This window comes from Myxine glutinosa, chromosome 12 (assembly GCF_964187855.1).
Source record: "Myxine glutinosa chromosome 12, kmMyxGlut1.1, whole genome shotgun sequence".
NCBI classification, from domain to species: domain Eukaryota; kingdom Metazoa; phylum Chordata; class Myxini; order Myxiniformes; family Myxinidae; genus Myxine; species Myxine glutinosa.
Window position 1 is genome coordinate 42,327,793 of NC_136272.1, and position 22,500 is coordinate 42,350,292.

At 43.6% G+C, this 22,500-nt stretch overlaps 1 protein-coding gene across 1 annotated transcript in view; it reads right to left on the minus strand.

Annotated features, from left to right (window-relative positions):
* The window catches only part of LOC137437953 (alpha-actinin-2), a 106,391-nt gene that overhangs the window by 41,824 nt on the left and 42,067 nt on the right, over positions 1-22,500 (minus strand). Inside the window, exon 2 of the mRNA XM_068132740.2 lies at positions 1,289-1,403. Within this exon, the coding sequence (XP_067988841.1) occupies positions 1,289-1,403 (115 nt within the window). The remainder of the gene's footprint in view (positions 1-1,288; positions 1,404-22,500) is intronic.

A 22,500-nucleotide genomic window follows, 5' to 3' on the forward strand; every position in this document is an offset into this window, starting at 1 on the left:
CCTCTAAAGGTGGTTCTTGATTTATTTGTTGGCTTGTTGGAGAAGGCAAGTGTCGCCCTGCATGGGCGGAAAGGTAGAGCAACGGATGAAATCAACAGGACGTTGATGGAGGCATGTGAACCTCTATGGGAAGCTAGCAGAGCATGGCATTTCGAGCATTAACCCTTCCTCGGACCAAAAGAGAGGGAGGCTGGGCGAGGGTTATTGCCTCCTCTTTTTATTCCGACGAAGGGTAAACGCCTGAAACGTCAGCTTCAGTTATTTATTTTGCCAGGCAGTAGTTGAGGGCACCTTGATGGGTGACAAACATTGCTTTTTTATGAACAGGGTGGCAGGTTGATAGTGTACAAGTCATCGAGGAAGTCCTGCAAGGCCTCATCTGGAGTACTGAGAACATTTTTGTGATGCGAAATGTTTCAAAAGGAAACTGGACAAGTGAAATTTCTCATGCAATTGTTGGGTTAGGACAGAATGGTACAAATAAGTAGGTGGGATTGTGTGTGTGTGTGATATTTTGATGTTGCGATGGTGTGTGGCATGGCCACAATATTCTGATTGGACCTTTTCAGCTACATTCGAGTTATATATAGTCCTCTGATAGCTAAACAAAGGAGTTTTACTGAAAAAAAATATTGCCATGATAATTTTATCCCTGCACTTTTTTTTAAAGCATTGGGGGGGATATTGTAATGGGTCCCATCTGTCTGTCCGTCACACTAAAGGGTTGTGCAGAAATTTACCAAACTTGAGTGTTATGATCACCACATGGCATGAAGGTGTGAGAGTAGCATCAATTTTGGCCCTGCCCCCTGGGCAGGGTGAAAAGGTCAAATGCTGAAAAATGCAATTGCTGTTCTGGCACAAGGGTTCTGGGGACATTTTAAGCATTTTTAAATGAAACTTTGTTTACGCATCAACATTGGGAGACGCATGAAATATGTAACGATTTTTTTGGGATTTGAGCCCCATCTCGTGCCATAGGGAGTGGGGACTTGGGGTCACAGGGGTCAAAATGAGGAAAACAATTAAATTCAAAATCTGATATTGGGTCAATGTTGGTGGAACTTTTTTTTCCCCATCTCTCAACTTTGCTCGAGGTAGGGAGCATGGGGATTTGTGATGCTGCGCCATCGACTTCGCTCAGGTGGTCTTCGTAAAGAGTACAAGCATTTGTCATGCAAGATATGAAATAGCATGCAACGACAGTCTGTAATTGTCATGTAGTGTGGATTAAACCACAGCTTGTTGAAGATGCACAATGACTTTTTCGAAAACTCGGATCACCCACCGGAAATGACTTCCAGGAGCAGCATGAGCTTCAGTCCATTCCGAAAATCATCCTCTATGTTCTCGATTTGGGTGCCTGCTTTTCTTAGGTGGGAATTGCACCAGGCAGTAAATGTCTGTGTGAGGAAGGACAAGAGAGACGATGAAATAGATGTACACTAAAGTAGTTTTGTTATATTTGTTTTTTTATTCTATTTTATTTTATACTTGGGCTAAGGCTCGTAATAGAGCGCACACTCGTACACGAACATACTGATGAGACAAAGACTTAGCACAGCCACAGAGCTTGGGGGAAGTGCCTTCATGTCACTTCCTGGGGCACTCTGTATACCAGTGATGTCATAACAATGGCGCTGCTTTTCCCACCGTACCCAAGGGGCATTTCCTCCTCCCCAATAGATGCCAACCGATGGGGATTGTCAGTGCTCTATCCTTTTTAAGCAAGGAAGCAGCAAGTACGATTTTTAAGGTCGTTGGTATGACTTGAATCGGTATGTGTCGGTATATGAACCGGTTTGTGCCGGTATATGAACCGGTTTGTGCCGGTATATGAACCGGTTTGTGCCGGTATATGAACATCTATGTGCCAGTATATGAACCGGTATGTGCCGGTATATGAACCTCTATGTGCCGGTATATGAACCGGTATGTGCCCGTATATGAACCAGTTTGTGCCGGTATATGAACCGGTATGTGCCGGTATATGAACTGGTATGTGCAGGTATATGAATCTCTATGTGCCGGTATATGAACTGGTATGTGCAGATATATGAATCTCTATGTGCCGGTATATAAACCGGTATGTGCCGGTATATAAACCGGTATGTGCCGGTATATAAACTGGTATGTGCCGGTATATGAACCGGTTTGTGCTGGTATATGAACTGGTATGTGCAGGTACATGAATCTCTATTTGCTGGTATATAAACCGGTATAAACCGGTATGAACCAGTATGTGCCAGTATATGAACCGGTATGTGCCTGTATATGAACCGGTATGTGCAGGTATATGAATTGCTATGTGACGGTATATGAACCGGTATGTGCCGGTATATGAACCGTATGTGCAGCTATATGAATCTCTATGTGCCGGTATATAAACCGGTACGAACCGGTATGTGCAGGTGTATGAATCTCTATGTGCCAGTATATGAACCGGTATGTGCCGGTATATGAACCGTATGTGCAGCTATATGAATCTCTATGTGCCGGTATATGAACCGGTATGTGCCGGTATATGAACCGTATGTGCAGGTGTATGAATCTCTATGTGCCGGTATATAAACCGGTATGAACCAGTATGTGCCAGTATATGAACCGGTATGTGCCGGTATATGAACTGGTATGTGCCGGTATATGAACCGTATGTGCAGGTGTATAAACCGGTATGAACCAGTATGTGCCAGTATATGAACCGGTATGTGCCGGTATATGAACCGGTATTTAAACATTGCTACATTTGTACCTCTACGTATGTGCTAATGTACTGAATAACATTTTTTTTTCTGTATTGTTAAGTCTCTCCAAGAACATTAAGGACAAGCTGGGCAAATTTACCATAGTACATGGAATTTTAATTTCTTTGCATCTCAAGGTAAGTGTGCAACACATCTGCCTGTATTTAGTTAACAAGCTTCATCGTATTCACTGCATCACTGCCAATCTACCATAACAGTGCATTAGTCGGTACATGTATTATTGAATCGGTTTCTTCAAACATATGGATCATTGTCTTGTTTTTATACAATATTATATAGAAACATTCATGCTGCAACAAAAGTTTCTTCATAAAACAATGGCTGTGCAATCTCTCTTCCATTTAGTAATTATGTTTTACTTTACCAGGTGAGCTAAAAGGTGTTTCAGGTGTTGTTGGATTTTGATGTATTTATTGCTCTGCCTGCTAAATACTGTGCTGAATTATTGAGTTGATGTGTGAACAGCACCATATGGAAGGCCTTGCTTGGCCTTGGGTGTTAATGCATTTATTCACCAAGTTCGAGCTGTTTTAAAGTAGAACAATGCAATGGATTGTCACAATCATACATCATACATTAAATGCACATTACACTGGGTTGTAATTGTTATAATATTAATGTGAACAATATTATATAACTAGAGGATTCATAGAACACGATACCCCATGCAGTGTTCATGCGTATGCAGTGCTTCAATGTTAATAACATAATGATTTTAAAGATTGTTATAAAAAATAGATTTAAGGAGGTTTAAAGGTGTATAAATAAATTAATTCTGGGTTTACTGCCGCTTCCCCAGTGTCTATCACACCACCATATTGACTGCCAGGCAGACAGAGTAAAATAATTGTCTCGCTCCTCTCTGCGCATGTGCGGTCATCACAAATTCAGAGCCAAGGTACGGTAAAACGTCAGGTTTTTTTTCCGATTCATTTTTCCGATTCATTTTCAAAATATAACGTTCAATTCAATTAAAATAATCTGTTCCTCGATTACAAACTGACGACCATGAAGTGATAAGACAGACACACGGAGGACGGACGAACAGACATGAATCGATTGCTTAACCCTGCTTTTTGCTTCGGCTGCGCGGGGTAATAATAGTAATTATTATTATTATTATTATTATTTATATGTTTTACAATTTAATAGAAGAAAACTACTCCTTTTTCATCTTCAGATGCATGGGGCTGCTGGAGCAGTTTTTTGGCCATTTGGCACAATCCTGGAAGGATCGTCACTGATGCAGGAATGGTTGCTGGAATGGCTCATTCATCCCATTAAGCTGGTGCTCATTTTGCCGACCTCGGAAGGTATTACAAGCTGAATCAACCCACCTGGTGTTAATTCAATGGCTGACAGGGGCTTGAACTCAGGACACTGATATCTCAAGCCGGCCATCTTTAACTGTTAAGCATACTTATACGGATGTATTATTATTTTTATTACTCGCATAGTTTGCATTTGTACATATTTTACTTAAATCTTGTGTAATACTTTATTCCATTCATATTATAATGGTAACTCTATAAAAACAACTTCCTTTAATCCTAAACCATGATCCCAACCCTAAACCCTTAATCCTAAACTTCCCAATCCTAAACCATGATCCCAATCCTAAACCCTTAATCCTAAACTTCCCAATCCTAAACCATGATCCCAACCCTAAACCCTTAATCCTAAACTTCCCAATCCTAAACCATGATCCCAATCCTAAACCCTTAATCCTAAACTTCCTAATCCTAAACCATGATCCCAATCCTAAACCCTTAATCCTAAACTTCCCAATCCTAAACCATGATCCCAATCCTAAACCCTTAATCCTAAACTTCCCAATCCTAAACCATGATCCCAACCCTAAACCCTTAATCCTAAACTTCCCAATCCTAAACCCTTAATCCTAAACTTCCCAATCCTAAACCATGATCCCAATCCTAAACCCTTAATCCTAAACTTCCCAATCCTAAACCATGATCCCAATCCTAAACCCTTAATCCTAAACTTCCCAATCCTAAACCATGATCCCAATCCTAAACGCTTAATCCGAAACTTCCCAATCCTAAACCATGATCCCAATCCTAAACGCTTAATCCGAAACTTCCCCAGCCTAAACCATGATCCCAATCCTAAACCCTTAATCCTAAACTTCCCAATCCTAAACCATGATCTTTTCTCCCCCTCCTCCCCCCTTTACTCCCTCCTAATCCCGATCCCTGCTCCTTCCAAATTTCCAGTTTTTTCTTCCTGAGAGTTTGCTACTATATCTTGTCTCTTGTCCACCCCATGAGTGCTTCCATGTATATGTATGTGTAACTACTGAGGTGTAAATTACCATGATGTACTTCTAAATGGTGTCCTGTGTGTTATCTAATGCTTCAGTACCCTATTCCCTAAGGGTACAAGGAACCAGTAACTTCCTCCTAGAATACTAAACCAAATCGACAGGTAAGACTTGAACGTGAACTAGTTGGTCGCCATTATTACTGTTTGCATCTTTTCATTCAAATTCATTCATTCATTCATTCTCGGTAGTAAAATTCCACGTGGGCCTACATGGTATTTGGCACTGTGAGATATCACCCACGAAAGAATGCCGGCTGTCGCTGTTTGCTTGCTCGGCCCTGGGTGGGCGCAAAGGGCATGTGGGGCTCGATCCCCAAAACCTTGGCCTGATGGAGTGTTGCTTGAATTTGCCTCTCGTTGAGAACTATATTTCCTGGCTTGTCCTAATCCATTGTGGTTGTACTCCACTCTAGTTCTTGGCCAAACTCCTCTGTGCACTTATTACGTGTGAAACCAGGGTCCAGATGAAATATTATGGTCCTTGATTTGTTTCCTGCCCTCGACAGGAGGCCAGCTTGTGATTTGTCAGGAGTTGGGTTTATCACAGTCTGTGAAATGCTTAGAAGTGAGAAATTGATGCCCGTACATGAGATCGGTAGTCGTGTTGCCTTGGTGGTTAAAAAAAGACAAACGGCGGATGGTGAAACTTTTTACTTTGGACGTGTCTTCTCTCCGTCATGTAAAATCCCTGATCGAGCCGAACGGAAAAGGTCACACAAGCACCAGATTGATCGTTATAGTTCCCACACAACGGGTCTACTTCACTCGTATAACTGTCATCCCCCAATCGGCGATCTTCGATGTATACGAGAGGCCGGCTATTTGTGGGGTCACTCAATCTAAGGTGCCACCCACGGTGCTTTGGTTGACCAAATTTAGCCATGGTCGAGCCCAACAGCCGCCCTGACTGTTTGGCTAAATTCGGGCGGCGCTTGCAAGCGGAAATTCAAGGCGACTCTTACCCTGTATTACTCACTTGCTCTTCCTATGTCCCGCTTGTTCTGTTCCTTCTACATTGCTACATGTACGTGTTGATATTTTTCTTTTAATCCAAAGGCCTGGTGTTGGCTTAGCGGTTCGGGTGCTGGCTTGGGATCCTGGTGATCCTGGGTTCAAATCCCGGTCGATCGCTGAATTAACACCAGGGGGGTTGACTCAGCTTGTCATCCTTCCGATGTCGGCAAATTGAGTACCAGTTCACTGGTAGTTCCCTGTGTGTCGCAAGAGGTGATGAACAGGGTTGGCGGCAGGAAGGGCATCCGGCCACAAAACATTGCTTCAAAAAGGGACCACGGTGCCCGAAAAAGAGCCAACCCCTGCTCTGCGGGGGAAAATGGCCCCCAAAGGTGGTTCTTCTTTTTTTTCCAAAGGCAATTTCCAGGATAAGTGAATGCAGCGTTTTGAAGAGTGACCGGCAGGTTGAGGACTTGGAATTGAAATATTGTATCCTCAGACGTTGTCCATTAAATACGGATGATGTTTTGGCAATAAGAAAACAAAAACAACAAGTTGTTATTTCTTTGAAAAAGCAGGTACTAAACACCAAATATTTACCAAACAAATCCTCCATGCTCAGCACCTCTCTATGCTTTGTTTTGTTCATTTGCATTCAACTAGTAAAATGAATTTGTCAGCTTTGAAACAAGACTGTTGCCAACGTTTCTCCAAGATTTCAACTTTGATTTTTTTTTGGGATACTAAGTTGAGGCTTGTATAAGAGCTAACACAGAGAACATATAACAACGGGAGGGGGAGACAGAGGGAAACACAACAACAGTAGAGAACAGGGCCATCGGGAGATCTGTGGCAGGGAGAGGGCTGGAGCAGGCAGGGTACGTGGGATAAACAAGATGGACACCACAAAAGATTTCAGGAAAGAAAACAGGGAATTTGAAGGTGCTTTGGGGTGGATTAACAGGGGTCGAAAAGATCAAGGTTTCGGATGGGGGAAGATATGAGATGATGGCGAACAGCTGTTTTGAAGACCTGGAAGGAGGAGGTTTATAAATAAACACAAACTTAAATAATCATTTAGATCCTCAAGAAGGAGAGGAGTTTATCTATCTATCTCTATCGTTTGCTAATAATGGGGTAAGAGGCATTGAGCGCCATTGTTAGCTTTCCCCTCATAGTCAGGTTCACTATGTTTTCACGTTCAAAATCATGGTAGATTAGCAAACCTATACATTTTTGGAAACGTTATTACATGGAAAATCTGAAAATCAATGTTTACATTTGCCAATTCCGACCAATTCGATTCGACCAATTCGACCAATTCGACCAATCGACCAATTCCATTCGACCAATTCGACCAATCGCTTCGATCGACCATTCGACCAATTCGATTTGCCAATCAATTTGACCGACCTTTGCTTGTGTGGAACGGACTGTGAAAACGATGCGGACTATATTGTCGGATACGACACACAGGACAGTGATGACGAACTCTAAATGGCATATTCTGTAATCGTGTATGTTTGATGCCATTGACTGCCTGTGTATATTTTGTCGTTGACTGCCTGTGTAGATGTGAAGTTATACTGACTGCATGTGTATATATGATTTTGCTGACTGCCTGTGTATGTTTGGTGATATGAATTATTGTGACACATTTTGATGTTATTAACTACCTGTACAAAATGATAACATGTATTTGATTATGCAACTTATCGCGAATATAAAGACAGTATTTTGCAATTCAAAACCTTTGATTCGTGTCTTACCATTCCCCATAGCACTAATTTGATACTTTCATTGGATTCCTTGTCCCTGAAAATATAGGTTTAGTATATTTTAAAAAGTTTTTAGGGTAATTAGAGGCAGAAATAGAACAAAATATGTATTTTAGAGTGGCCATTTTGGAAATCCAAAATGGCCGCCATACAGGTATCTCTCCAAATGTAAACATTGATTTTTAGTATCCTTATGCTATAACCTTTCCAAAAATGTATAGGTTTGCTAATCTACCATGATTTTGAACGAAATATAATTTATTGACATAGTGAACCTGACTATCAAGGGTTCAGGAAGTACTTTTTCGATCTCGCTCTGTGCTTGGCATGCATACCGAGTTCAGCACGAATACTCCTTAGGATCAATATAGATTGTTAAATATCTCTAGCTTGTACTACATTCGCTTCAGATGTACTATTGAAAAAAAACAAGCGTTACGCCTAGGTCCCCCGTCAGTGAATTGATGTGAGTTGACAAAGTGGAAAACGCAAGGCGGCCATCTTGGATTTTGACGTGGCGACCCAATTTTCAAAAGCGTTCTTCCTTATGCCGAGATACACCCAGATTAGTAGTTGGTACTTCGCTGATTTTTCAAGATATTCCGCTCACAAGGTTCAGACATACATGGCGGCGGCCATCTTGGATTTTGACGTGGGTTGCACCCACACCAAATTAGAATTCGGTCCTTCGCTTACGCACGCACGCCCGCACGCACAGGCGGACGGACTCACGCACGGACAGACGCACGGACGGACGCACACACGGACGGCAGGGAAAACCATAGTCTCCCTTTCGCTCCGTGGTGCGACGGGGGACAAAAACAAGAGTTAAATGCAAGAGAAATAAATAAGTTAAATAAATAAGTAAATAATAAAGGGTTAAATAAATAAGAGTTAAAGTAGCAAAACAGGTATGCATTCTCGCCTCTGAGCTGTATATCGTGGGTTCGAATCCCGACCCAGCTATAAACAGTCACCCTGATGTTTTGCAGTGTGCTGTCTGTCCCTCGGATGGATGTTAAACACGGCGTCCCGTCTGCCCACATTAGTTGTCGAACGTTAAAAATCCCCATGGTATCCTTCGCAAAGAGTAGGCGAACTATCGCCGGCACCCCTGCTAAATTACAAATTCGTGCTCTAATCTACAAGGGGGTACTGCATCGGCAGCACAGCCACACCCACAGCAAAGTGTAACTATCAGCAGTGTGCCGCATACACAAGGAGGAAGAGGAGTAACAAAAGCCATATTTACATTCTTCGGAAATTGCAATCTCAAAATATTATGTGTTTGTAATTATTAGTATTTGTCCTTTTAAGACTGGTGTTGGCTTGGCGGTTAGGGTGCCGGCTTGGGATCCTAGGATCCTGGGTTCGAATCCCAGTTGCTCGCTGAATTAATGCCAGGAGGGTTGACTCAGTCTGTCACCCTTCCGAGATCGGCAAATTGAGTACCAGTTCGCTGGTAATTCCCTGTGTGTCATGAGAAAAGGAGTCATTCTGCTGTTTTGTGTCACTGTGTGTACCACAATGAGCATGGATAAAAGAAAGAAAACCAGAGAATTGTCTGAGGAGGTCAGACACAAGATTGTAGACCAAGCATGGACAATCTCAAGCTACAAGTCCATCTCCAGAGACCTTGATGTTCCTGTGTCCACCGTACGCAATATTATGTTATCAAGAAGTTTAAGGCCCATAGCACTGTGGCCAACCTCCCTGGATGTGGCCGCAAGAGAAAAATTGATCGAAGATTGCAGCAAAGATTGTTCGAATGGTGGAGAAAGCACCTCGATCAACTGCCAAACAAATTCAAGCTGACCTTCAGACACAAGGTATGACAGTTTCAACTAGCACCATCTGTCACCAACTCAATGAAAGGGGGTTATATGGTAGGAGACCCAGGAGGGCCCCACTGCTGAGAGAGAGACATTAAAAAAGCCTGACTGGAGTTTTCCAAAACACACCTGAACAAGCCAAAATCCTTCTGGGAGAATGTCCTGTGGACAGATGAGACCAAATTAGAGCTTTTTGGTAAAGCACATAATCTCTATGTTTGCAGAAAACAAAATGAAGCCTTCAATGAAAATAACACCTTCTCTGCAGTCAAACATGGAGGAGGTTCAGTGATGTTTTGGGGTTGCTGTGCTGTCTCTGTCACTGGGTGCCTTGAATGTGTGCATGGCATCATGAAAGCAGGAGATTACCAATGCATGTTGGAGCACAATGTTGGAGCCAGATTCTCAGTGTCAGAAATCTTGGTCTCCGTCGAAGGTCATGGGTCTTGCAGCAGGACAATGACCCCAAAGACACTTCAAAAAGCACCCAGGAATGGTTCAAGACAAAACGCTGGACTGTTTTGAAGAGGCCAGCAATGAGTCCAGATCTAAATCCCATTGAATGCCTGTGGGGAGATCTGAAAACAGCAGTTGGGAGAAGGCACCCTTCAAATCTGGGAGAACTGGTGCAGTTTGCACAAGAAGAGTGGGGCCACACTGCCAGTAGAGAGGTGTAGGAAGCTCATTCATGGCTATATTGGGGGGAAGTCACGGTTTTTCGAAGCTGTCCCGACCTTCACGCACGCTCGAAATTAAGTAATTGTTCACAATTGTATTTTTGTCGAAACTGTATTTATCTTACATGTGTGTACCTATAGTGTGTCCCTTGGAAGATTAACCGGTGTTAATCTTTCATACCTGTATAGAGTGGTCGAGTATTTCGTGCCGCGATATATTGCGGCCTTGTTGTTGTTCTTTAAGCTTCCTACCTGGAGGCTTTGTTTTCTCTCAGCGGTCGATTGTGGTCCGGCTACTCTCGTTCTCTCAGTTTTTTCCCAGTCTTTTCACCCCATACTTCCTTGTTTAAAATCATAACAAAAAAACAAACAAAAAAAACAAAAACATTTCCTTTTTGTTATTTTCGTTCGTTCATTCTTCGACCACGTGTTTCACCCCCATTTCACCCCCATTTAACGCCATTCCCCAGATCTGTTTTGCCCTGTTTTTTTTGCTGACATCTTTTGCCCTGTTCACGTGACTCGTGGTTGTCCCTCCAGGCCCTCTCCCCGTTGTTGTTTTTTGTGAATATTAGATTGTTCTTCACGGTTCTGTTTAAATACTAGGGCGTGCCCGCACGTACGTGCTTGCCCGTACGTGCTTGCCCGTACGTGCATGCAAAAAAACATGCGTGCAAACAACAACAACAAAAAAAAACTTTGAAACCACGTGGCAGTAACGACCACAGAACCCCCCCCTCTATTTACATGAAATGGTTTGGTCCATTCGCAAAGCCAAAGCGAACGGCTTGCGAGTACGGTGACCATACCTTGGGAACCACTTGTCCGATTAATTTCAAACCTTGAAAAGGCACATCCTCGGGTCCCCAGCAATATACCTGGCAAGTTTCAAGTAAATCGGACCGGTAGTTGTCGAGAAACAGCGGTCGCATACAGACAGACACACACACACACACACACACACACAGAGATTGCTGGAATTATATAGAGATGTTTAAACTTTCCCCTGCAGTGTTTTATTCAGTGGTATATTACAACACGCTGTTTTTCTTCCTATTTAGAAGGCTCTTTTAAATTTCCTCTCAAACTCATTCTACTTCAAAAAAATATTCAATCCCTTATAAATTCGAAATCACTACATTCTCTAAATTCATATTCATCCTTCTGGGAGAAGTTTCTGGGAGAATAAATTCATATTCTCCAAAATTCATATTCATTCCACCCCTCCTCCATCGTTCTTAAACGGATCTCTAACTTGAAAATCACAAAAACCCAATTTGTTATAAATGTTTGTCTTTCATTAATCATCCACTTTCTAAACTCCCCCCTTGCCCCTCCCCTCCAAATCTCCCCCCTTGCCCCTCCCCTCCTAAACTCCCCCCTTCCCCCTCCCCTCCGAAACTCCCCCCTAACCCCTCCCCTTCAAAACTCCCCCCAAACCCCTCCCCTTCAAAACTCCCCCCCAACCCCCCCCCCCCCCTTCAAATCTCCCCCCCTACCATCCCTCTCCAATTCTCCCCCCTCCCACCCCTTCTCAAAGTTGCCTCCTCCCAACTTCATCTCCCTTCCATCTCATACCTCCACCTCCCCCAACCCTCTACTTTCCTCTGCCACCCCTCCAAGAACCCATCACTGTGCCTCATCCCATCACCATCAAACCTTTCGTCCTCATCCTTCCCTTTCTTGTCACTCTTCTGTAATCTCTGACACACTATTAACTGCTCTTCCTACTTCCCCACCCATCCTTCATCTGCCCCTACCCCACCCCTCCCCTCTCCTGCACCCGATGCTCCCCTCTCTCCTCATTAACGATATGGACCTCAAACATCCGGGGCCTTCGCTCAAACCTGATTGATCTCTCCATTCAGGTTGCTTCTGACAATCCAGACTTGATCTGCTTAACAGAAACTTTCCTCCTTCAAGATGTCTCTGATTCGTTAATATCTCTTCCTGGTTACTCCCTCCTCCGGTATGATAGATATGAGGCTCATCCTGGTGGTGGGGTGGCTATCTTTATCATAAACTCTCTTCCTCACTCTCTTTGCACGGCCCTCTCTCCACCCCACCCCCAGGAGTACCTCTGGCTACGGCTTCCTCTCCGCTCCCACCTTTTGTTCACATGTGTTCTGTACCGTCCTCCAAACAGTGATGACTCCATTTACATGTCGCTGTCTGACAACATGGACCAACTTCTATCAACTCATTCCAACTCTCTCTTCCTCATATGTGGCGACTTCAACTGTCATCATGCCAGCTGGCTGGGTGTGGGTTCCTCTCTCACCAGCCATGGCACCTCAGCAAAGGACTTCTGTGACTCATTGGGACTGACACAATCTGTCAATTTCTCGACCCGGATCTCAGTCAATGGAGTATCTTCTCTTCTGGATTTGGTTATGACTAACTTCCCTGCAAATGTCTGCTGCTCTTCTTCTGCTCCAATCGGTTCTTCTGATCATGTGCTTGTTAAAGTGGACATCTCCCTGGCCATTCTCAGAGAGCCTCCTCAGCGTCGACGAGTCTGGCATTTCACTCAAGCTGACTGGCACGGGCTGCAAGCAGCCATCAATCAACTGCAATGGTCTCCCATCTCTACTGCCTCTGACATCAACTCATCCTGGGAATTCTTCCAAAGTAAACTGCTCTCTCTCTCATGCACAGATTTATCCCATCTCGTCTTCTGTTGTCTTACCCTTCCTCCTGTCCATGGTTCACTGAATCTTGTAGTGAGGCAGTTGCCCTGAAACAACTTGCCTTTGCCTCTTGGAAGGCAAATCCAACTGAAGGCAATCTTAGTTCCTTCCACCAAGTTTGGAACAAGTGTGTGTCTACCCTCAGGATTGCCAGGAAGCACTATCTCTCCACACTCAAGAATGAACTCTCAAACCTGTCTCCTTCCTCCAAATCCTGGTGGCGTCTGGTCAAATCCGTTTCTGGTGTTTGTTCCCCCCTCCATCCCCTCCCTCACCTCAAATGGCTACACAGTTGACACCGCATGTGACAAAGCCGAATGCCTAAACTCTGTGTTTGCCTCAAAATCTTGTGTCCCAAACCCATCTCCCTCTGTTCCCACCTTACCCAGTCGAACCCAACTGCTCCTGGACAATATGTCCTTCTCTCCTGACAAGGTGGAGAAGTTTTTGTCAAACCTCGACTATGATTCTGCAACTGGACCAGACGGCATCAGCCCACGGGTCCTAAAATCCTGCTTTGCCGCTCTATCTCACCCTCTCTCTGTTCTTTTCACCCTCTCTTTTGCTGAAGGTCATCTGCCAGCATCTTGGAAACTAGGGCATTGCCCGTACTATATCTATATCTAAAATTATATCCCCCCCCTCTATTTACATGAAATGGTTTGGTCCAAAGCGAACGGCTTGCGAGTACGGTGACAATCCCCCCCCTCTATTTACATGAAATGGTTTGGTCCAAGGCGAACGGCTTGCGAGTATGGTGACAATCCCCCCCCTCTATTTACATGCAATGGTTTGGTCCAAAGCGAACGGCTTGCGAGTGGTGACAATCCCCCCCCTCTATTTACATGCAATGGTTTGGTCCAAAGCGAACGGCTTCCGGAGTTTGGTAAAGAAATCGCCATCGCGTGCACAAACGCGCAGGAAAGCGAATGAATCGCAAATTCGGTTTTATTAGTTTTAAAACATAGTTTAACGCCAACATAGTTTGCAAACGTGAAATAAATGAATACGCTCTCAAATGTGCCATCCGAGGCAGAGTGTGTCCTCCACGTTCGGCACACGCGATCGTTCGCTGCTCTCTGATTGGTTGAATCGTTTTTTGGACATAGCTCGGTAAGTAATTGTCCGATTAATATGAAACCTTGAAAAGGCACATCCTCGGGTCCCCAGCAATATACCTGGCAAGTTTCAAGTATATCGGACCGGTAGTTGTCGAGAAACAGCGGTCACAGACAAACAAACAAACGTACAGACGTACAGAGATTACTGGAATTATAGATAGATCAGCAAACATTACCGCTTTACACAAAAAATGTGCAAAAACAGATCCTTGCAACAACAGACCAATCAACCTGCTCCCAATTATCAGCAAAGTCATGGAATCCATCATTGCTTCGGATATCAAATCCTTCGTCTTCTCCAATGGCTTGATCTCCGATCATCAATTTGGATTCAGACCAGGTCATTCTACTCTGGACATGTTGCTTCTGCTGTCTCAACAATGGATGGAGGTCCTCAATGCCAAACAGGAAATCAGAGCTGTCTCCCTCGACATATCACGTGCCTTCGATACAGTCTGGCACCCCGCTCTGCTCACCAAACTCTCCTCCTATGTTATCCATGTAAATCTCCACGCTTGGCTTGCGGACTTCCTCTCTGGTCGTAGTCAACGTGTGGCCCTGAATGGATTTCTCTCATCGCCCCTTCCTGTTCTGGCTGGAGTTCCCCAAGGTTGTGTTCTTGGCCCTGTTCTTTTTCTGGTCTTCATCAATGATCTCTCTGACTCTCTGGAAAATCCTCTCTATCTCTTTGCTGATGACTCCACTCTCTGCCGCTCCATTCCTCATCCCTCAGATCGGCAGCCTGCAGCCTCCTCACTCTCTGCAGACCTGGACAAAATCACAGACTGGTCAAACAAGTGGAACATGTCTTTCAATCCTGACAAATCTCACACTCTTACTATGTCTCTCCGAAAAGACCAACTGGAAAAACCCTCCCATCTACTTTCTCAACAATCCTCTCCAAGAAGTTCTGTCGCTCAAGCTTTTGGGTCTCACTATCTGCCATGATCTTTCTTGGGAAAACCACATTTCTAAGCTGGCCTCCAAAGCCAGTCACCGACTGGGCATCCTCCGTCATGCGAAGTCCTTCCTTGGCACACCTGAGATCCTCACCACATACAAGGCTTTCATCCACAGCTCAATGGAATACTGTTCCCCCCTCTGGGCCGGTGCTCCTGCCTCACACCGAGCTCAGATTCACGCTGTTGAAGCCAAAGCTTTCAGAATCATTGGAATCTCCTGCGATGAAGCTAACTCCGAGGGCCTTTCACTCACTCACCGCAGGCAGGTTGGTGGTCGTTCTGTCTTCTACCGACTCCTCTCCGGCCTTGCTCCCCCAGCTCTCTCTGTGCTCTGTCCCCCAAATATTCCTTCAGGTCGCACAAGATCTGCCAGCAACCCTCTTATGGTTAAACTGCCAAAATCTGCAAATTTGCACTCTCTGCTCACCTTCACTCTTTCATTCCCCTTTTCTCCCGTCTCTGGAACAAATTCCCCCACTCCCTTCAATCGCACTCCTCCCTCCAGTTCTCTAAAACAGCTGTTCACCACCATCTCTTATCTTCCCCCATCCAAAACCTTGATATTTTCTACCCCTGCTAATTCACCCCAGATACACTTTTTTTTTTTTTTTGAAATTCCAACTTCTTTCCTGGAAGTCCTTGCAGTGTCCATATGTTTTATACCTCTCCCACCTCCCCTCAAGCCCTCTCTCTCCCACAGTTCTCTCGATGTCTCTGCTCTCAAATGTTGTGTTTGTGTCCTTCCCCCTCTCTCCCCATCTTGTCAACTGCTCCCCCTATTTTGTGTTTTATGGGTCGGTTTGTGTCGGTTTGACTTTTTGTGTGATTAATGTTTGCTCTTTCACGAGCCTCGATCTTGTATACAAAAAAAAACAAAAAAAAACGAAGCGCTTGACTGCAGTTATTTTGTCCAAAGGCCATGCTACCAAATATTAAGTCATGGGTGTCGATAATTTTGTCAATGCAATTTCTTTTTTTATTTTCTGATTTAAATTTAATCTTTAAAAGAAATGGAGAAGATTGTCATGGGGACCGCAAGGCTTACCCCCGCTCTTGCAGGGAAAATGGCCTTAAAATGCCTGTTGTTGTTGTTGTTGTTTCTGATTTAAAAGGATATATTAAGTTCTGAATCAAAAACAAAGGTTCTGTAAAATAGTAATAGTGAGATAAAGATTGTGAAGATCAAATACTTTTGTAAATTTCAACTTATTTTTGGAGAAAATTGTGAGTTATTTGAAAGAAACAATATTATTGCCCATGACTCTATATACAGTATATATATATATATAGGCATGGCATGCGGAGGGGTCTGTTATGTCTCTCACAGAGGAAGTGCTTGAGTTACCACTTGTGTTTGTTCCTCTCTTGCAGAACGTACCAGAGAAACTGCGTCACCAATCACATAAGTTATTACCTCGGTTGCTGTCACTTGGGTATACATTCTTACTTTCGGTTTGTGATATATCCGTTTAGCTTAAGTCGTTTAAGTTACCACCATCACTTGAAGCAAATAATCATGTTTGGTTGTTTTTTCATCGATTTATCTGAATTATGCTATGTTTTGTTTGATTCAACGTGTGATTTAACGGTTGTTTTGATGTAACATCCCAATGTGTGGTGTCATTTGGTTCAACGGTTTTGGTTTTCGGTTTAAATTTGAATGGCACCAGTTGTTCCAGAATGGTATTGATTGGTGGTTTCGGTGTCCCCAACCCTTTTCCCCTTATATAAGGGAGGGTATAGAATTGTTTTTCTTTACTCTTGAGAAAGGCCAGTGAATATGAACGATCGTTTTAAGGCCATTTTCCCCGCTAGAGCGGGGGTTAGCCTTGCGGGCCCCATGACAATCATGGTTACCTGTTTGAGGCAATGTTTTATGGCCGGATGCCCTTCCTGACGCCAACCCTTGGTCACGCTCTTACGATGCGCAGGGATACCGTGTACCTATTCTAAACCGGGGTACACACCGGGATCGTTCATCCCAGCAAGCTGGTACTCAATTTGCCGACCTCAGAAGGATGACAGGCTGAGTCAACCCCCCTGGCGTTAATTCAGCGATCGACCGGGATTCGAACCCAGGATCCTAGGATCCCAAGCCGGCATCCTGACCGCTAAGCCAACACCAGGCTCTTGAGAAAGGTCAGTGGATGCACGTTTATCCGTGTTGCTGATCGAAACGTCGAGCAGTTGTTTATTTTGCTCATTAAAGGTTGGAGAACTCAAGATGGATTCATTTGATTTTAACCCCAACTGCAAGTCATTACTATATATATATATATATATATATATATATATATATATATATATATATATGTACCATGTAAAACACTGTTTTTTGCGTGATGTCTGTCCCCCTTCATAAGGGTAGGTTTTGAAGGCTTTGAGTAGCGTGCTTTAGGAGGGATTTGAATGCAGTTTTAATGGGCGATCTTTGAACATGACTGTGTCCACCGGTTAAAAACCTAAAAGACTCTGAGGACCCCAAATACCGCAAGGACCCAGAAGACTCAAATGGCCCCAAAATACCCCAAGGACCTAGAAGACCCTGAGGATCCAAAAGACCCAAATGACCCAAAAGACCCCAAGGAGCCAGAAGACCCCAATAACTCAGAAAACCCAAAGTCCCAAAATACCCCCAAGACCCTTAAAGACCCAAATACTGAAATAACCCCAAAGACCCAATGGACCACAAAGAGCCAATATACCCCGCAGATTCAAAAGACCTAAAATACCAAAAAGACCAAAAGACCCCAAGACCCAAAAGACCACAAAAAAACAAAAGACCCCAAAAACCGAAATTATTGAAAAGACCCAGAAGATCGCCGAGACCCTGAAGACCCAAAAAGACACTGAAAATCCCAAAAGACCGAAAAGACCCCAAAGACCAAAAAGACCCTGAAAACTGAAAAGACCCCGAGGACCCAAAATACCCTAAAGACCTAAAATACCTCAAAGACCCTTAAAGACCCAATACCCTTAAAGACCTAAAATACCCCATAGACTGAAATAACCCTGAAGACCCAATGGACCACAAAGAGCCAAAATACCCCACAGATTCTAAAGACCCAAAAGACCCAAAGACCACATAAACCCAAAAGACCCCGAAGACCGAAAATATTGAAAAGACCCAAAATATCACAGAGATCCCGAAGACCCAAAAGACCCCAAAAACTGAAAACACCCCGAGGACCCAAAATACCCTAAAGATCTAAAATACCTCAAAGACCATTAAAGACCCTGAAGACCCAAAATACCCAAAAGACACTGGGGACCCTTAAAGATCCAAAATGCCCCAAAGCATTGGTGCTCATTGCGGTGCACGCAGTGACACAGAACAACAGAATGACTCCTTTTCTCTATTCAAACTGGTTGAATGAGTGATTTTTATTTTGCAGGCACCTGAAACTCACCACAGGTGAGTTCAATTCCAAAGTAAAGGCGAATCACCTGCTTGAAATCTAATTATTTCGAACAACTTCTAAAAGGTGCCAATAATGTTGTCTGGGATATTTTAGGATTTCTGTGTGGAATAAGCTAGGATTTAGTAATTATTTCAGCTTTTTTTGTTTTGTTCCACTGCAAACCAAAGAAATACCTATGTGGATACCAAAAGATTTTTTCATTTCAACAATTTTCTGGAAGAAATGGTGCATTATTTGAAAAAAGTGCATTTTCAATCCCCTGAATCAATACTTCATAGAAGTGCCTTTGGCAGAAATTCTAGCTTTAAGTCTTCTTGGACATGTCTGTGCCAGCTTTGCACATTAAGTAGTTGGAGAGAGAGAGAGAAAGAGAGAGAGAGAGAGAGAGAGAGAGAGAGAGAGAGAGAGAGAGAGAGAGAGAGAGAGAGAGAAAGAGAAAGAGAAAGAGAAGAGTCGGGTTCCTATGATTTCCTGTTAAATATACAATTTTCCACACACAGCGTGGTCATAACACACACACACGCAGATAGACGCTTTTCTGCCCCGGAAACAACCAAAACTGTACTTCCAACGGCAGTCACAGCTCATACAACTCCCAATGCCAGCCCTCCCTCCCCCGCTTCCTCCCAAACATGATTAATAGTACACAACTGTGCATTGCATTGACAAGCCCCAGATATGACCTTTCCATTGGTGTTCAGAAACACAAAGGTTTGGTTAGAACATACGCATACATCTATGACCCTTTGGCCTTTCACAGAGCCCACATCGTCGGTAGTTTTTGCAATACGAACTGTATCATATATCTACTTTTTGGTCGAGTTGACCCCTTTCTCGCAGGTATGCTTACAAGTACTTTCGACTTCTTTAAAAGTTTTTTCAATTGTTTAATTCTACAATCCTTATCTGAAAGGCATGACACATGTCCAGGTTGCTCCAATTTACTTCGTTATCGGTGGTTTCTGCCCATGTGCGCTGATCAATCTGGGGCGGATTATGTCATTTTAAATGTTGCATATTGAAAAGAAAATGCTTTGCAGCTATTTGTGATCTGTAAATGCTGTGCCCGGGTCTTGGGACGATCCGACGTATTGGTTCTGCTTTTGTATTTTATCAGTCAGAGTAAATTAAATACCATCCTAAATTATTTAAATCCCATAGCTGTTGGTTGCATTACTTATGGGAAGTCAAGGCAGAAATTTAATTTCTGGCCAGGTTACGGGCACACAGTGCCCTACCCTTTTCGAATCGTACAATGCGATTTTGCACGGGCACAAGCAAATGCAAGCATATGAGACAACTGACGTAACACTCCACTTCTTCGGATGCCATACTCATTCATTCAATGCCCTCTTTACAAAATACCGTGATGCCAGTTTATAGTCAGGTGAGGAATCAAACCCAGACTATACAGCCCAAAGACGATATATTTGAGCTATCCTGGGGAAAACAATCAAGGACTTCAGCACACATGAACAAATGGACACAACATTGCCAAAGAGAGCATGTCCAAACATTGCTGATGCTGCTTGTCTCGTATTGAGGTTGTTGAAGACGTTGAGCACGATGCCATCAATGGCCCTGACATTCTTGTTCTCAAGCAGCGTGATCATGATCAGTGGAGCTGTGTAAAGTCAACAGCTTTGTCGATGTTGAAACATGGCTGTCAGCAGTTGACCAGTATTTATATTTTATCTGCAACGTATTACTGTATTATCAAGTCTTATCAGAGATATTAATGTTGGTACTCTATTCCCTCCATTGGAAATAACATTGATCAACGTGTACAAAAAGGTTTCACTTTGATATAAAACACATGGTGAGATGATACTTGGGTCATTCGGTCTCAAAATTTATTTTTTTTGGTACCATATGACGACTGGTCGGAGCTAAAATATAAGCCAGGCCTATTATGAGAAGCGAGCAAAGACCCTTTCCGTACAGATGGGAGGAAGAGGAAGCTGGACTTGGAGTATGTGTTTACTATACTATAACACCACGAAAACACACAAACAAACAAACAAACGTCTTCCCTATTAGGGGAAATGTGGGGTATTTGGCTAGGGGTTAAAAGGGGCAGGTAAAATAGAAGGTAATTACCTGTCTGCCAGCGGAGTGACATCCTCTCCACTGTATGGCTGTAAACGGTGTAGCCAGTGTTCATCAAGCGCCCAGTTTCTGGTTGCAGTAAATAACCAGAAAAGCCCTTTATGGGGTGGGGTAATGGACCACCTCGAGATAGAACTGGTTCTAGAAGGCAGGAGGTATATCCTTGTGATATGTAACTGGCATCCACACCTACCTCGATGAGGACTGTTCACAGTCGTTGGTGGATGAGAGGTGACATCTCCAATGGCATGGGCGAACATCTTCCTATGAAGGTAACATCGGCCAGTGGACCTCAGCTATGAGTGAATAGTCACCCCAACAGATGCTCAGTGCGCCCTTCTTGTTGGTGACTTGAAGGTGCACCACACACAATGACTCAGAAGTAGTTCACCTACAGACGAAGCTGGTACAGCCTACAAAAACGTCTGCATTGCCAAAGGACTGAAGCAATTAGTTAAGAGGCTGACTCGAGATAGAAATAAACTGGATGTGGTCATTGTCGACTCTCCATCCTACTTCAGCAACACAGTTAGAGCCCAGATTGGCACCTCGGATCACTCGGCTGTCGAGGTGTTGTTCAAAACCTCCAGTGACAGACAAACCATACAGTGGGTGGCCATGCATGGGACTTCCAGAAAGCCAAATGGCCCTGACTGCTTCAACACCTCCATTACAGCAACTGGGATGGTGCTCTCCAAGCACGTGATCCTGATGCTGCAGCAGAAAATGTCCAGCAGATCATACACAGGCCTATGGAGAAATGCATTCCTCTTAGAAATTTGACTGTCCGACCAACTGATCTACCCTGGTTTACAGAGGCACGTTGCATGGCAGACGACGATGTCAGAGAGTGCTACAACAGCTGGTCAGGCTGGTCAGCACATTGAAAGATGTGGAACCCCAAATTATCCATCTTGTCTATATACATCTGCCCAATGTCCAGATATGAATACAATCTGGTGTCATTGTAAATCTTATGCCTCAGTTGATCATCTGATGGTAATAACACCATTTTGTTAATGTGGGTTATGTGATTCATCCTGCTGTCACCAGTAATATACATAAGGTACATAACACATAATATCCCATTGGTTCCTTGAGGAGATATCAACCAATGAGAATAGCCATAAATATTGATTCCCGCTATGTTTCCATGTTTACTCCATAAAATTGTGATATAATCCGACGTTAACCCAATGCATGATTTGTTCATTTTCGCTAACATGTCAAAAGACCAAGACAATTGTTCCTAACATGAATAAGGAACGAATCTTTGGCAGAGAGTCAGATTATACATCTTTATGTATCAAACTTGAAGACAAATCCGATGAAATCAGTTTCTGGTCACATGCCTGCTCGAAAATATTGATTTTGTTTGGAAGCAAACTCCTAATGGTTGTGTCACCCATAACTCCAGTTAGTTGTGTTTCACCAATGTTGCCAATTAGTGCTCTCTTTGTGAAATGGTTGACAATTCGTAGGTCCATACAAGCCACGACCAATTTCAGCAACAGACAGCTCGTCTCCCCCAAGAGCTTGCAAACAAAATGGCAGCTACGAAAGCATTTTCTTGCGAATCCCTTATAAACAGTTGGTCGTTCTGACGAACAGCTATATAGAGAATTTGAATAATGTTTGTCAAAAGGCTGTTTAAAAGTTACCATTGGGTCTGTTCTCTCCACTTTATGGGACTCCAGGGAAGAGATCCAAGGAGAAAGCTTGACCATCCATCTTGGAGAAGGTTATTGGGGTCATGATTGGTACGTGATCGCAGGCAGTGAATGGGGTAACAATGGTCATCGATTATCAACTATTTAGCCTTTTTGATCAAATCCATTCTACGCAGT